This window comes from Alosa pseudoharengus, unplaced genomic scaffold (genome assembly GCF_046254945.1).
Source record: "Alosa pseudoharengus isolate Yale_2024_CS ecotype anadromous, Long Island Sound unplaced genomic scaffold, YU_APseudo_1.1 YU_APseudo_1.1_scf_12, whole genome shotgun sequence".
NCBI lineage: Eukaryota > Metazoa > Chordata > Actinopteri > Clupeiformes > Clupeidae > Alosa > Alosa pseudoharengus.
In genome coordinates this window covers 3,794,443-3,809,974 of record NW_027468587.1, presented here as the reverse complement: position 1 = coordinate 3,809,974, position 15,532 = coordinate 3,794,443, and the positions used below count along the sequence as shown (strand labels likewise).

Genomic DNA, 15,532 nt, shown 5'->3' with positions numbered 1-15,532 from the left:
GACAAAAAGTGTGGGGGATAGAATCGTGTTCCAGCAAAACTGTGTACGTTATAACACCCACATCCCCCACGCTTCCTACGCGCCTGCCAGTTCCTCAACTTTACCGATTAAAATCTAGTGACCGTGCTGTCAACTAAAGCAGACATCCATAGACCGGATAAGGATATTCAATTTACATTGTAGATGCAATCTTTAAAGTTAATAGCAACCTCCTCACATTCTTATTTCTGATTTAAAATGCACAACAGTGCATTATATTAGGCTACAATTTAAATAGACATTTTAAACACTATTTCTCTCGTTTTCTACCTCGCGAACTCCAAGTAAAGGCGCATTCTTCCGGCTATTGCCCAAAAGCCTCTTGTTTTGATATAACGACTATATAATATAATACAACAATACAATATAACGACTTGAGTTGTTTGCTGTTTACATCGGAATTGACGTCCACAGTGTTATGGACCCATTTGTCTGCAACGCAATGTAGCCTACAACATTTTTTTTTTTAGAAATACAGGAACAGCTATGCTGACGAATGCGCAACATGCGAGAATTTCCCCAAACTCTCGGATGCGCATTAAAAACGTATCTTTTCAGTAGTCATTTCCAACTTTTCACGCTGATGGTGCTCAAAATCCAACACTACCGTGTTCAAAGCAGGATCTATCTATCTAGATCCTATAGCAATGTATGGTTGGAGGAGGCATAGAAAAGTTGGAGAACCTGTGGCCTAAAACAATATTGGTGGTTGCAGGGTAGATTTGAAGTGAAATGGGTCGCGATGGTCTGTCATTTTTAAAAAGTGGGTCGCCAGAAAAAAAGTTTGGGAAACACTGGTGTAGTGGTTAAGGAGCTGGGCTAGCATGCAGTAACCTGAAAAGTTGTGGGTTCAATTACCGACTTCCACCGTTGTGCCCTTGAGCAAGGCACTTAACCCCAAGTTGCTCTGGAGACAGTGGCCCTTGTAATATAATTGACATATAAGATGTAGAATATGTGACACTATATTTCAATATAAAAACAGTTGAGAAGTCTGTTGATTGTGTAATCACTGGCCCAAATTATGGCGATCATCCTACATAATGCTTTATTACATGATAGCTGACATGGGGGTTGTACGACTATGGTAATGTTTTTGTTTGTTTATCTCTTCTCAGGTGTTGTGGTGGTTTTACATTATTGGAAACACTAAAGGCTATGAGCCTCCCCTGCCGCAGGCCAACGACAGAGTTGAGAGACTCGATAACAAAGCACAAGTACAAACACAAACATTCAAAATCCCAGAGGACCTAAGCGCGGAGGAGTGGGACCAGATACAGAGAGCAGTTCAATGGGGTGGACCGGACCAGGAGATTACCACTGTAAACATGTGCACCAGTCCGGACCACACCACCTTTGTTATTAATAACGTTAAGGACAGTTACTATGTGGGAGAGGAGCTCCATGTCACCATTGTTGCCAAGGACTTCACCGGAAAGCCAAAACGCTATGGAGGAGATTTCTTCAAAGTAAAGGTTTTTTCAGACAATTTAAAGGTAATTTCATATTTTCCCCACCCATTCAGTTCATAATTCATGATTTAATCATTTTGCTTTGTATAATTTTCTCTGTGTTAATGAGAACTAGGTTAGTTGTTTATAATGCATTTATATGCATTTAGTTGTTTATAAAGCATTATATATCTTGTTCAAAATATCAGAGCAAGTGGCTGAAAGGAAGAAAATAGAGATGGGGCCTTCGACAAACGTCCTGCTCAAAATATTGTGTTGCATTGCCCTGCATAGCACAGCTTTGCGTTACCCACAGTTAGAACATTCCAAATGAAAACAATGTAATTAAACGGATCGCTCACTCACATCGCGTGTAGACGGATATGATGTTACCACAATCATTCACTCCCAGAAACTGCCCCCCAGTCAGACACCTGTAGTGGAAAATATGTGTTTTCTTTTCATGATCTTCATACAGACTTTAGTTCATGTTCCAAATTTGCAAAAAGAGAAGCAAGCGAAAAACATTTTTCTTCCACAGAGAACAAAACGAATGTCATGGGTTTTTTTTGTTCATGTGCACTGAGTAGGAAACTAATGTCCTACTAATTAGCCTCACATGCCATTATCACAGACACCTAAAGCTGACCTATAGTAGGATCATTTAGATTCAGTGTTCATTTCCTAGTTTTTTCCTGACATCATTATTGTTCAGTTGTGAAGTGACAGAGCTCAGAGCTAGGTTCAATCCAATAGGTCCAATCCAATAGGTCCAAATCTAGGTCACAGAGTGTGCTCCGGCACAAATTAACTCTTGCCTTTAATTCATCTGGTAGAGCAAGTTGCTAACAACACCTTGGTATGTGGTCATGGTTCTGGGAAAACACACTTTTTTATCTATACTGAATGTAAGGTGACTCCATCTGAAAACAGGTCTGACCAATAAATGTTTGCTAAATATTTCCTCTTTCCCCTGCTTGGTAGGCTAGTGTGTTTGGAGAGGTACTGGATCATCAGAATGGCACCTACTTGGCCCGGTTTACTCTACCATGGGTGGGGGAGGCATCGGTGGCGGTCCTTCTGGTTCACTCCAGTGAGGCTGTGCAGGTCCTCAAGCGACACCGGGAAACAGACCCTGACCGTGGCTTCTACTATGGCTACTTTTATGGCATGAACTCTCAGGGTGCTATAGTGGAGGAGAAGGCGGCCTGCAATGTCAAATGGGAAGGGGTGGCACTGCCAGGCGAGGAGCCCTGCTGCTGTGAATACCCAGATTTAAACGCAAAGCTGACGTGGCGCTGCCGTAAACCCCCGACTCTGCCATGCAATACCCTGGTGCACCATGGTATGGGTACCTATTACATCAATCACTGGACAGACCTTGAGAAGGCAATCATGAACGGGTAAGGAAAAAAAGTTTGTTTTTTATTGAAATAGAATTCATTATTTAGACACGTTTATGTTTATGGTTCTTAGCGAAACTTCAGTCCAACTCAATGTACATTAGTAGTAGTAGGCCTTTATTGTGACATAGTCACAAGTAACCAGCGAAATTAACCATCAACCTGTCCATACATTACACAAACATACATATAATATGACGAGGGGGTAGACAGGACAGGAAGACAGGGCATTGAGGAAGAATACAGCAGCATAACATGAGGAGAGGGGAGGAGAATACAGCGTAACATGAGGAGAAAAAGCAACCCTCAGACTATGCTCCTGTGGGGAGTACAGTGTGGGAACAGGAAAAAAACACCTCAGCAACATTAGCACATACACTTTACAACTACGTGAAAGACACACGGCTTGCAACGGGGGGGGTGGGTAGGGTACCAGTGCAAGCAAGCAGCCATCCGGTCCTGCAGCCATTTGTGTTAGATGTATGTGAAGGCGTGGGATGGGGGGTAGTGGGGGGGTGACTGCATGTCTGTATATGTGTTAGATGTACAGTATGTGTAGGCCTGGTGAGTCGCTCCGCCTGGTACCACAGTCTTAGTGCCTCAGTCCGCAGGATTGTCATAGCGATAACACAGCAAGTTGCTATGGAGACAGCCTTGGTCATGTCCCAGACAGTCCACAATCAGCAGGTGTCTGTAGGAAGTGGGGACGGAACGCAAGAGCGTCTCGCTGCAGCGCTCTTCCCATATTATGATTTATGAGTTATTAAGAATGATCATGATGATTTCTTTTTCTGCCAAAAATGTTGTCATCACTACTCAAATTCTGATTTGAACACAACTTGTGCAGTTCTGTAAACACATGACATTGTTCACACTTTAGTTGAGGGGCCACAAACATGATGAACTCATGAGTAATTAACCTGACATATCATGATAATAATGCTTAAGAAATCATAAGTCATAATGATGGACCAACCGTACCTAATGCTTTAGTTGATGTGTTGTTCATGCATGAGGTCATTAATGAGCATTAATGAACTCATGTAAATTCCTGATGATTCATAAGATATAAAGGAATGAAGTAATGCATAAATCATGAATTAATTCATGCATGTACCTCATGTACCCTTACCGTAAAGTGTTACCAAACATTCTTTAGAACACAGCTGATCAACCATCTTCTTTCACTTTTGAATGAAGTTCCAATACTTGCGGAGTGATATGAAAGACGTGAATAAGAAGCACAAAACCCATTTTCCTTTACAGCGGTCTGTTATACCTAGCAACGGTCTGTTATCGAGAAATATCAGACCACCGAACGTTGGGAAGGCCCATTCAAGTGAATGGAGCATTCTGCAGCATTATGAAAAGCTGTGTAATAACAGAAATTAACAAATCATCAGCAATAACCATAAACATATACAAACTGTGACTCTGTAAGGACAATTTATTCTATTCTATTTATTGGGGGCCTAGCGAAGCTGCAAAGGCACCCATTGAGTTACTAGCTTTTCCTATTATTATATATCTGCCATTGGAGTCTATGGCAGCCCATAGATGCCTGGCTAAAAAGTGCTGAAATTTGGCAGAAAGTTTCGGGACACTGCACTGACCACTCACGCTCATTTACTGCTCTCTAAACCCAGCCGTCTAGCGCCACCACCAAAAATTTGGCCGAAAATTGAACCGCTGGGTCGAAAGTTATGAAATTCGGTGCACTGATTCAGGACCATTCCATGATCACTCTTGCCAATTTACAGAACTCTATGCCCAACACTCTAGCGCCACCAATGGGTCGAACCTGGATTGCATTCACGCATGTGACCATTGAATGGTGCGTTCGATTTTCACAAATCAGGCACTGTTGGAATCCCTGGACCGACCTGAGTTCAATGACTCCTATTACGCCACTTTCCCCCATATTGGACCTCCGCCATATTGGATTTAGTCCAAACTGTACGAAAACTTTCAGCGTTCCCAAATTTCATCCGATTTTCACGGAACTTGGGGGAGATGATCTTCTGCCCGAGCCGCACAAACGATACTTGTCAGATTTTTCTATTTAATTTTTGTTTGCCCGTGACAGCCAATCAAATATGGTGATGCACCCGCCAAACAGGAAGTGGACTAACATCTCCGTGTCGCTTTGAGTTACATTAACAAAACTCGATACCATTAGTCAGAACACTGTCCCAATCACTCACAGCAATTTTTATGCATATACATTGAACACTCTAGCGCCACCACCAGTTCAATGCTGGACATGCGCGTGATCCTTGACTCTTTTGTCTGATTTTCACAATTGAGATAGTGTCTGAATCCTTGAACCATACAGAGTTCATCGACCCCTATCCTATCACTTTCCGCCATATTGGCCCTCCGCCATATTGGATTTAGTCCAAACTCTACGAAAAGTTTCAGCGGTTACAAATTTCATCCGATTGTCACAGAACTTGGCGGAGATGATCTTCAGACCGAGCCGCACAAACGATACTTGTCAGATTTTTTAATTTCATTTTTGTTTGCCCGTGACAGCCAATCAAATATGGCAATGAAGCCACCAAACAGGAAGTGGGCTAACATCTCGGCTATGCTTTAAAGTATGAAGTCCAAACTTGGTACAGGGACTTGGTATCTGATTGTGAGGACGCACTACAAAATTGGCATTATGTGGCCTCTATAGGGGGCGCTGTAATACAGGAAGTGAGCTTGTATCTCAGCAACGCTTTGGTGTACAAAGTCCAAACTTGGTATAAGGACCTGTTACCTGATTGTGAGGACACACAAGGACATTGGTGTATTTTGGCCTCTAGGGGCGCTGTAACAAAGTAAATGAGCTTATTTCTCAGCCGTTCTTTATCCAATTGCCATCAAACTTGATGTGAGTGCTTGCTCATGCCATGGCAACGCCATTCCTGCTATAGCGCACTGCTAGGCCCCCGCATTGCTGCTTGCAGCTATATTTCTATTTATTCTTGTAGTCATATATTTTGGTCCAAAGTACGTTTCTTAAAAACGTTGTCTAACCATCGTCATAACATTGTGTCCATCATTGCAATTGTGGTTTAACAATTGGGTATTTCTCAAAAGCGTAGTGGTTCACAGTTACAAACAGCTTATCTGTGAGAAATAACACAAATGGTCAATTATAGGATCAGACCTTTTGGGGGGCTCAGCCCCTAACAGGGGCATCACTAGATCTCGAGCTGCACTGGGACAGAAGACCCCCTAGAGGGGTACGGGGGCATGCTCCCCCGTAAGACAATTTTGTATATTTTAACATTTAAATGTATCAATTTGGTACACTTTGAATATAAATTTAGTGGTTAGAATTGATTATGTATATGGATCGTAATATTGGTGCTGTAGCCTAAACTTAGCCTGGCCCTGCCCTCCTTCGTACTTCCGCTCAATTTTAATTTCCCTTCAGTACGTCGTCTGGGTCTGCGGTATATTTGCGGGTTTTCGCAGTCGGCGACTAAATTTCCAAAGTCGGACAGAAATCATGGGAGTTGTACTGGAATCGCGGCGTGCTCCCGTCAACTAGATCATTTAGTGTAAGGTGCCAATCTTAGCGGTTTTAAGTCAGTCGGAGTCAGTCTTTTTCTAGTTTTGCCGTTACGACAATATCAAACATGATATGAGATTGGTTCCACAAATACTACATCTGTAGCCTACTTACAGTAAATGTGTTCATTCGATTAGATTTCATTTTCACTCCATTAGCCATACCTTTTCAGTGGTAGAAGGTAGCCTACTCTGAGAGTTTTCATACCTTAAAATAACATTACCAAAATCATTCTGATGGCAGATAAACTCTTAATAGGGCAAACGGCACTTCTGCTGCACTCTGAGCAGGTCTTATCGCTGGTAAAATAGCCATAGGAAGTTGCTGATCGCAAATGAGGGGTTGCTTTTTAAAATGGATACAAATGTTCACTTGGACTCAAACCTGTAACCCATTTTATTGGTGCTGTGAGATTTAAGCTACAGGAAAAAAATTGTGAGATGTCATCCACTTTATGTTTCCTCAGACAATATGTGCAGCGTTGGATCAAGGGTGATTCACGAGTAATTAAAGTCCTTGCCTCTAATTCAACTATTGGTATGTTTTTGCTTTGGATCTGTGTGTATCAGTGTCAAGCATACACACACACACACACACACACACACACACACACACACACACACACACACACACACACACAGACAAACATACACACGCGCACACACACACACTATGCACTCATATGAAAACCGACACAGTCACTGTCTATTTTTCTTTCACATCCTTTTTTTTTAGTGTAATGTAGTGATTTGACAGATGTTAAAGGTCATTTAAGAACTATCTACAGTTATGAGCATTATGAGAGCATTACAAAGGCATTATGAGAGCATGCGAGTGAGTGGGAGCATTATGAGAGCATGCGAGTGAGTGGGAGCATTATTAGAGCATGTGAGTGAGTGGGAGCATTATGAGAGCATTATGAGAGCATGTGAGTGAGTAGGAGCATTATGAGAGCATGTGAGTGAGTGAGTGGGAGCATTATGAGAGCATTATGAGAGCATGTGAGTGAGTAGGAGCATTATGAGAGCATGCGAGTGAGTGAGTAGGAGCATTATGAGAGCATTATGAGAGCATGTGAGTGAGTGAGTGGGAGCATTATGAGAGCATGTGAGTGAGTGAGTGGGAGCATTATAAGAGCATTATGAGAGCATGCGAGTGAGTGGGAGCATTATGAGAGCATGCGAGTGAGTGGGAGCATTATGAGAGCATTATGAGAGCATGCGAGTGAGTGGGAGCATTATGAGAGCATGCGAGTGAGTGGGAGCATTATGAGAGCATGTGAGTGAGTGGGAGCATTATGAGAGCATTATGAGAGCATGCGAGTGAGTGGGAGCATTATGAGAGCATGCGAGTGAGTGGGAGCATTATGAGAGCATGCGATTGAGTGAGTGGGAGCATTATAAGAGCATTATGAGAGCATGTGAGTGAGTAGGAGCATTATGAGAGCATGTGAGTGAGTGGGAGCATTATGAGAGCATTATGAGAGCATGCGAGTGAGTGGGAGCATTATGAGAGCATGCGAGTGAGTGGGAGCATTATGAGAGCATGTGAGTGAGTGGGAGCATTATGAGAGCATGCGAGTGAGTGGGAGCATTATGAGAGCATTATGAGAGCATGCGAGTGAGTGGGAGCATTATGAGAGCATGCGAGTGAGTGGGAGCATTATGAGTGAGTGGGAGCATTATGAGAGCATGCGAGTGAGTGGGAGCATTATGAGAGCATTATGAGAGCATGTGAGTGAGTGGGAGCATTATGAGAGCATGTGAGTGAGTGGGAGCATTATGAGAGCATTATGAGAGCATGTGAGTGAGTGAGTGGGAGCATTATAAGAGCATGTGAGTGAGTGGGAGCATTATGAGAGCATTATGAGAGCATGTGAGTGAGTGGGAGCATTATGAGAGCATTATGAGAGCATGTGAGTGAGTGGGAGCATTATGAGAGCATTATGAGAGCATGTGAGTGAGTGGGAGCATTATGAGAGCATTATGAGAGCATGTGAGTGAGTGAGTGGGAGCATTATAAGAGCATTATGAGAGCATGCGAGTGAGTGGGAGCATTATGAGAGCATGTGAGTGAGTGGGAGCATTATGAGAGCATTATGAGAGCATGCGATTGAGTGAGTGGGAGCATTATAAGAGCATTATGAGAGCATGTGAGTGAGTGGGAGCATTATGAGAGCATGCGAGTGAGTGGGAGCATTATGAGAGCATTATGAGAGCATGTGAGTGAGTGGGAGCATTATGAGAGCATGCGAGTGAGTGGGAGCATTATGAGAGCATGCGAGTGAGTGGGAGCATTATGAGAGCATGTGAGTGAGTGGGAGGAGACCCAGCTATCTGCAGGAGGACCCAGATAAATCCTACCTCCACTCATCATACTTCCTCATACTGTCTCACCTTTAGGACAGAGAGAGAAATGTAAACCTGGAATGCCCACACCGATCCCAGCAGGATTCTACATGAATGACGTTTGGACGTCATTTGTGTGTGCCACCCGTCATTTCGACGCTGCCAATGACAAAACTCAGTGTTTGAAGGACAAACACATCTACATGATGGGAGACTCCACTCTCTTACAGTGGTACAACTTCATCATCAATTCCGTACCAAGTAAGACGCATTGAAGTTGCCCTTATGCGCACACACACACACACAGACGCACACACATACAGCACACACACACACACACAGACGCACACACAGACAGTACACACACACACACACACACACACACATACATATGTAAACACACAAAATCTCGAAATCTTAAAGGAACATGCCACCGTTTATGAAACCCCTAGAGTTAGTGGGCAAAAGCATGTTGTCTCCATGCATGCCTTGTCTTAGTCTGGCAGCGCTAACGCTAGCTTGGCTTAGCATAGTGAATGGAATCTTTTGTCGCTGGATAGCATGTTGTGAGTAAAAGTGAGCAAACAAAAAAGTCCCTAATTACTTATTGTGGTCTGCGTATTCACTAGAAGTACAAATGGCAATGCAGAGTATAGTCAGGTTCCTTATACTCAGATTTTAACCTTTGTGGGATTTTTTGGGGGATTAGGTAAACTATACATTTTTGGAAAGGTTATTGCATAAGGAGTCAGAAAATCAATGTTTGCATTTGATCAGATGTCTACAGGTATATGGCAGTCATATTGAAGTTTAAAAAAAAGTTTGGGGGCAGCCGTGGCCTACTGGTTAGCGCTTCGGACTTGTAACCGGAGGGTTGCCGGTTCGAACCACGACCAGTAGGCACGGCTGAAGTGCCCTTAAGCAAGGCACCTAACCCCTCACTGCTCCCCGAGCGCCGCTGTTGTTGCAGGCAGCTCACTGCGCGGGGATTAGTGTGTGCATATGAGTGCATAGTGTGTGTGTGTTCACTGTGTGCTGAGTGTGTTTCACTAATTCACGGATTGGGATAAATGCAGAGACCAAATTTCCCTCATGGGATCAAAAGAGTATATATACTTATACTTATACTTAAAAAATGGCTGTCATAAAATTTTAAATTGTAATATCTCGACTTCTAAATAAACTGGAATGTTACTGGTAAACCCACACTGTTATGGTCATTGATGCTAGTTTAACTTTACCATATTAACCCTTCGATGCATGAGTAGGTAAAAATTACTTTGTGTGGTTGTATTTTTGCAATATCTTTGTAATGAAAAGTTACTCACTTTATCAACAAGTTATCACTCATATTACATATTCATAAACATAATATTTATTGTGGGAATGATTTCAAAGACATGCACATTGTAAACCTACTAGAATGGGTGCTGAGAGTGATCCACACACAAAGTAGCCTGGCTATGCTAATGTTTATTTGAATTTTAAAAGCAATTTGATAGTCTTCCCTACCAGGGGAGTTTAAAAAAAAAACAGCAAGGCAAATGAACATACAGAATAGTCACAGATTTTTACCCATATTGTGGATGTATTTCAATGGGATGATAAAATAACATGGTTTTTGGGAACATGACAAATTAAATATTAAGAACTTTTCATTACAATGATATTGCTATTGCATCTATGGATTAATGGGGTAAAGTCTTGTAGCTTTGTAACTAGCACCATTGGATTCCCTGACCCTGACAATGTGGGTTTAGCGATTCAAATTTCAACATTCCAGCTCATTCAGTAGCCAAGATATTTACAAAAGTAAATAAAAAAAAACATGGCCACATAGACATCTGGGCAAATGCAAACATCGATTTTCTGACTCCTTATACAATAACCTTTCCAAAAATGTATAGTTTACCAAATCCCAAAAAAATTCCCACAAAAATATTTAGTGAATCTGACTTAAGACGAGGCGATTTCCTAGGCAGATATTGACTTGGGATTATATTTGGACAAAGCCCAGGCAAAGCACTGCTACTTGGGTGCAGAGATATCACGCAACACATGAGTACCTTGTCTTACTCGCTAGCAAGGACAATCTCTGTGCCCCAAGTAGCAGTGCTTCGCCTCAGTATAGTCCAAAGTCAATACCTGCCTAGGAAATCACCTTGCATAATCTGCATCATGCCTTCATGATGTTATGTTTTTCTCATAAAACTCATATACTACATTTACCATTTGTGACCCTGCAAGGCGAAACCAGTCGTTTTGGTAAAATGTACATGTACAAATGTACAATGCTCACATGAACGGCCATTGACTAAGCTTTCCAATGATATGTATATCGAGGGTATTGCAAAAAGTATCGCTAAGTTAACCGCATCCAAAGTTGGCATGGTTCTCCTGTCACGATACGCTAGAAGAGGAGAAAATCACCTTTTTAAGTAAAACTTCTCCTGGTCCGTAAAATGACGCCAGGATATTTCTGAAAGTTCGTGCTTTTGACCGTTCGTGCCCTGAAAGGCAAGTCTTTCACATTCATATTCGGTTACATCTGCCAAGAACGATAGAGAGCTTGCACATTGAGTAACGAGTAGCCTAATGAGTAGGCTACATTTTAGCTCTACCGTAAAACCTTATAGCGGCGTGGACAAATGGAATGACTGCTAGTGTGTTTAATCTTTACCTAAATAAAGTCAGGGTTTAACAGTCAAAACATATGTTTATCCGTGAAATTTGTTCACAATATTAAAGTGTAGACTGTATACTGTTGAATTATGCAAAAACGTGAAATTCAACATTTTAACCCGTACGTTTGTTTATCGTGGATTTTCTCAAAATAGCACTGTGCGCAAGACGACTGGTTTCGCCTTGCAGGGTCACATTTGTCTATAATACTGCCACTAGTGTTGTATTCAAGACCACCTGAACTGAGACAAGGCCAAGACCAAGGCAGGGCAGAACTGAGTCAAGATCAGTGGAAGCCTGACACTGCATGACATACTTAGGATGAAACAACAACAAACAGAGGCTACCATAGGTGTGAGCCATAGGCATTTCTATGATTCTCTGAAATCAGTGTTTCCCATACATTGACTAATCTGTGGCGGGTCGCCACAAGATCAACACTGGCCGCCACACAATAATGTTTTATGTTGTACTATTTAAAATAGCTAAAATTGTTTCATTGAGCTGCGCTTTTTACGCACACAGCCTTTCCTTGCTCCGCCCCGCTCTCTCTCGTAATGGACCCACAATATGGACAGCTGCTTATCAATTTCGACTAGGTGCAGGACTATTCATTTAATTAACTCTGACACTGAATGTTTGCAAAATCCCAATGTAAATGGAAAAAGTGTTTTCCAGAATTCAAAAGAGCTAGTCTCAAGGAGAAGAACTACAAACCTTTATTTTAACTTAAACGAATGAATTATGAATTGCATCCACACATATCAGTAGCCTTTTAAGTGTGTTAAAACTAAAGAGTTCCTCACTCACAAATGTCTTAAAGTGACATACATTCAATTAGACCTACTACACACTACCAAGACAATGTAAAAGACAATCAGCTACCACCACAAATTGAATCCAATTCTGCGGGAAAAACTGGAAATGATCTGAAAAATCCACATTCCTACAAAAACACCCACAAACAAACATTAAGAGCTAAAGTACTCTTATGTGTCAACAACATCCACCAACAGAACCCAATACCAGGAGGTTTTTTGGGTGAATCTTGCTCCTTTTATTTAGAGTCATAGTACTCAAGAGAACTTCTAACATTACATAAATTGTCCATTACACTAAAGCATGTTATCACACTGTCCCCTCACAGGTTTCAGGCGCATGGAGATGCATTCACACTCCCACAATGGGCCTTTTTTGGCTGTGGACTTGGGGAACAACATCGACCTGAACTACCGCACGCATGGTGTCCCCCGACGCAACCCCAGGGCTAAGTTTGCGGATATGCACTACATTAGTAACGAGATCGATGGCATTGCTGGTGGCCCACACATTGTTATCGTCTTCAACATTTGGGCGCACTTCAAACTATTCCCACACTCCTACTTTGCCCACCGGGTGTCCCAGATCCGCCGTGCAGTCGTGGACCTCTTGAGACGTGAGCCATCGACCAAGGTCATCATCAAGACGGCTAATACAGGCTTCCCGGTGAATATTTCAAGTTCCCTTCTCTAACCACATACACTGGAATGCAGGGATCAGTTTAGACCAGGGGTGGGCAAACTGCGGCCCGCGGGCCGGATTCGGTCCGCCGAGCACTTAATTTGTTCATCACGCTGCTCGCTATTTTTTTCCTGCGATAGAGACGACGTTGGTTAGCTTTACAGCAAACTGCTTTTCACTCTTCTTAGAGAATGTTTACAATATCAATGTCAAAACATCATGTTATAGCGATGATAGATGATACCTACTCTTTGTTATCTCCTTCACAGCAGATCTAACTTGAACGTTACGCTCCTCCATTTAATTGGGAACGCGTCTGAGTGCTCACAAGAGGGAGAGAGAGCGCGGCAGGTTCCAGCTGGCTTGTCATTGTTGATAATTGATATCTCCTTCTTATAAGAAACGTTTAAAAGGAAATCATGAACGCAACGGTGGTTCCCACTACTGACCATTTATAAACTGTGAGAGGGCACAGCCATAGGCACAGCACTAGCCATAGGCACAGCACTAGCCATAGGCACAGCACTAGCCATAGCGGAGCAGTAGCCATAGTCACAGCACTAGCCATAGGCACAGCACTAGCCATAGGCACAGCACTAGCCATAGGCACAGCACTAGCCATAGGCACAGCACTAGCCATAGGCACAGCACTAGCCATAGCAGAGCAGTAGCCATAGTCACAGCACTAGCCATAGGCACAGCACTAGCCATAGGCACAGTACAGCACTAGCCGTAGGCACAGCACTAGCCATAGGTACAGCACTAGCCATAGGCACAGCACTAGCCATAGGCACAGTACAGCACTAGCCGTAGGCACAGCACTAGCCATAGGCACAGCACTAGCCATAGGCACAGCACTAGCCATAGCAGAGCACTAGCCATAGTCACAGCACTAGCCATAGGCACAGCACTAGCCATAGCGGAGCAGTAGCCATAGTCACAGCACTAGCCATAGGCACAGTACAGCACTAGCCATAGCGGAGCACTAGCCATAGCGGAGCAGTAGCCATAGGCACAGCACTAGCCATAGGGAGCGGAGCTGGCACAAGATCATTGAGAACTAAACGGGAATTGTTCTTAAAGCGACAGTGCACAATTTATAAATGTGTTAAACAGCACTAAATTAGCAGTATGTTTTTTAAGCAATTAATATGTAAAAACAAAATTACTTTTTATGGATTGAATGATGAAATGATAGGATAGCATATAAATTTTTTTTTTTTTTGTGTGTGTTGTTGGGGGGGGGGGGGGTCAAAAAGTTTGCCCACCCCTGGTTTAGACTGATGTACATGTATGTGTGTGTGTGTGTGTCTGTGTGAGAGAGAGAGTTTTCAGATGAATAAACTACCAAACACTCAATGTTCTTATGTCAGACAGACATTAAGACTCTCTATTCTCTATAAAGATAGACATTCTCTATTATAGGCCCCAGATCATATGTCTCAGTCTAAATCCCAACTACTTTTAATCTTTCATCTCAAAGATGCAGTCTGTGGTTCTAATCGGACACATTGTCAAATTCACCACTCTAGCTGTCTTTCTGTGTTCGTATACAGTTCTGGCTCTTTAGTGGCTTGGAGTCCATCCAATGTGTTTATGTGTGTATTTTACAGGATTTCGGTAGCGTTGACTGGCTATCCCTGCAGCTGGATAGAATCCTGCGAGAAGTGTTCCGTGACGTGGGAGTTTACATCCTGGATGTGTGGCAGATGACCGCCTGTCACTATGACAAAGAGACTGTCCATCCTAGCCCAGTGATCATCAAAAACGAAGTGGACATTCTTCTCTCTTTTATCTGCCCCGGGTAAGAAGCCCGATATCAGGGGTGAATAACATAACCCGTGATATGGGGCCTTGGGCCCAGTAGGGGAGAACGGGCTAAATTGAGCAGAGGGGTAAGCTGAGCCACCCCTTTTTTCTAGAAAACCGTAAACAAATTGTATCAGTTAATTTAAGGAAGAGGGAATCATTCTTTACAATATGTGGAAAGGTACAGTACATGGCAAATGTGGTAAAAAAAATAAAATAAAAAATAATATAAAAAAATATATATATAATGGGTAATGTGTTAAATATATATTTTTTTCTTATATGTATTTTCTATTTCATTAGTTAAAATAAATGTTGAAAATGCAAAAAATGTAAAGATAATCTTTCTTGGATCACCGAAGAGATAGCCTAATAGGATAAGTGTTCATTTCTGGTGAGCATTAATTTACACACATGACAAGCCGGCATGATGTGCGGCATGCTAACTTTTAACACTGGATTCTTTTTATTTTTTATTTATTTATTGCTCCTCCATTATGGGGGTACTATTTATTTAGGCTTCAGGCTTTGCTATATGTCTGCCATGTGGGCTGATGGTGTGTGTGTGTGTGTAGACGTGTGTCTGTGTGCATGTGTGTTTGTTTATTTATTTTCTGTACTGTTGGGTCTGGACCAGGGGGTCAAGAGCGTGCAGATTAGCTTCGGCATGTTAGCATACGCCATTTTCAAATATGGCGCTGCATGGAGCATTTGGAACCAGCTCCATGCACG

The 15,532-nt window shown here is 42.5% G+C and overlaps 1 protein-coding gene across 1 annotated transcript in view; it reads left to right on the top strand.

The window, feature by feature from the left end:
- Nucleotides 1-15,036, top strand: part of LOC143118716 (NXPE family member 3-like) — a 41,582-nt gene extending 26,546 nt beyond the window's left edge. The window contains exons 3-8 of the mRNA XM_076279791.1: nucleotides 1,158-1,535; nucleotides 2,475-2,893; nucleotides 6,928-6,998; nucleotides 8,864-9,070; nucleotides 12,639-12,976; nucleotides 14,605-15,036. Of these exons, the coding sequence (XP_076135906.1) occupies nucleotides 1,158-1,535; nucleotides 2,475-2,893; nucleotides 6,928-6,998; nucleotides 8,864-9,070; nucleotides 12,639-12,976; nucleotides 14,605-14,799 (1,608 nt within the window). The 3' untranslated portion in view covers nucleotides 14,800-15,036. The remainder of the gene's footprint in view (nucleotides 1-1,157; nucleotides 1,536-2,474; nucleotides 2,894-6,927; nucleotides 6,999-8,863; nucleotides 9,071-12,638; nucleotides 12,977-14,604) is intronic.
- Nucleotides 15,037-15,532: the final 496 nt, after the last annotated feature.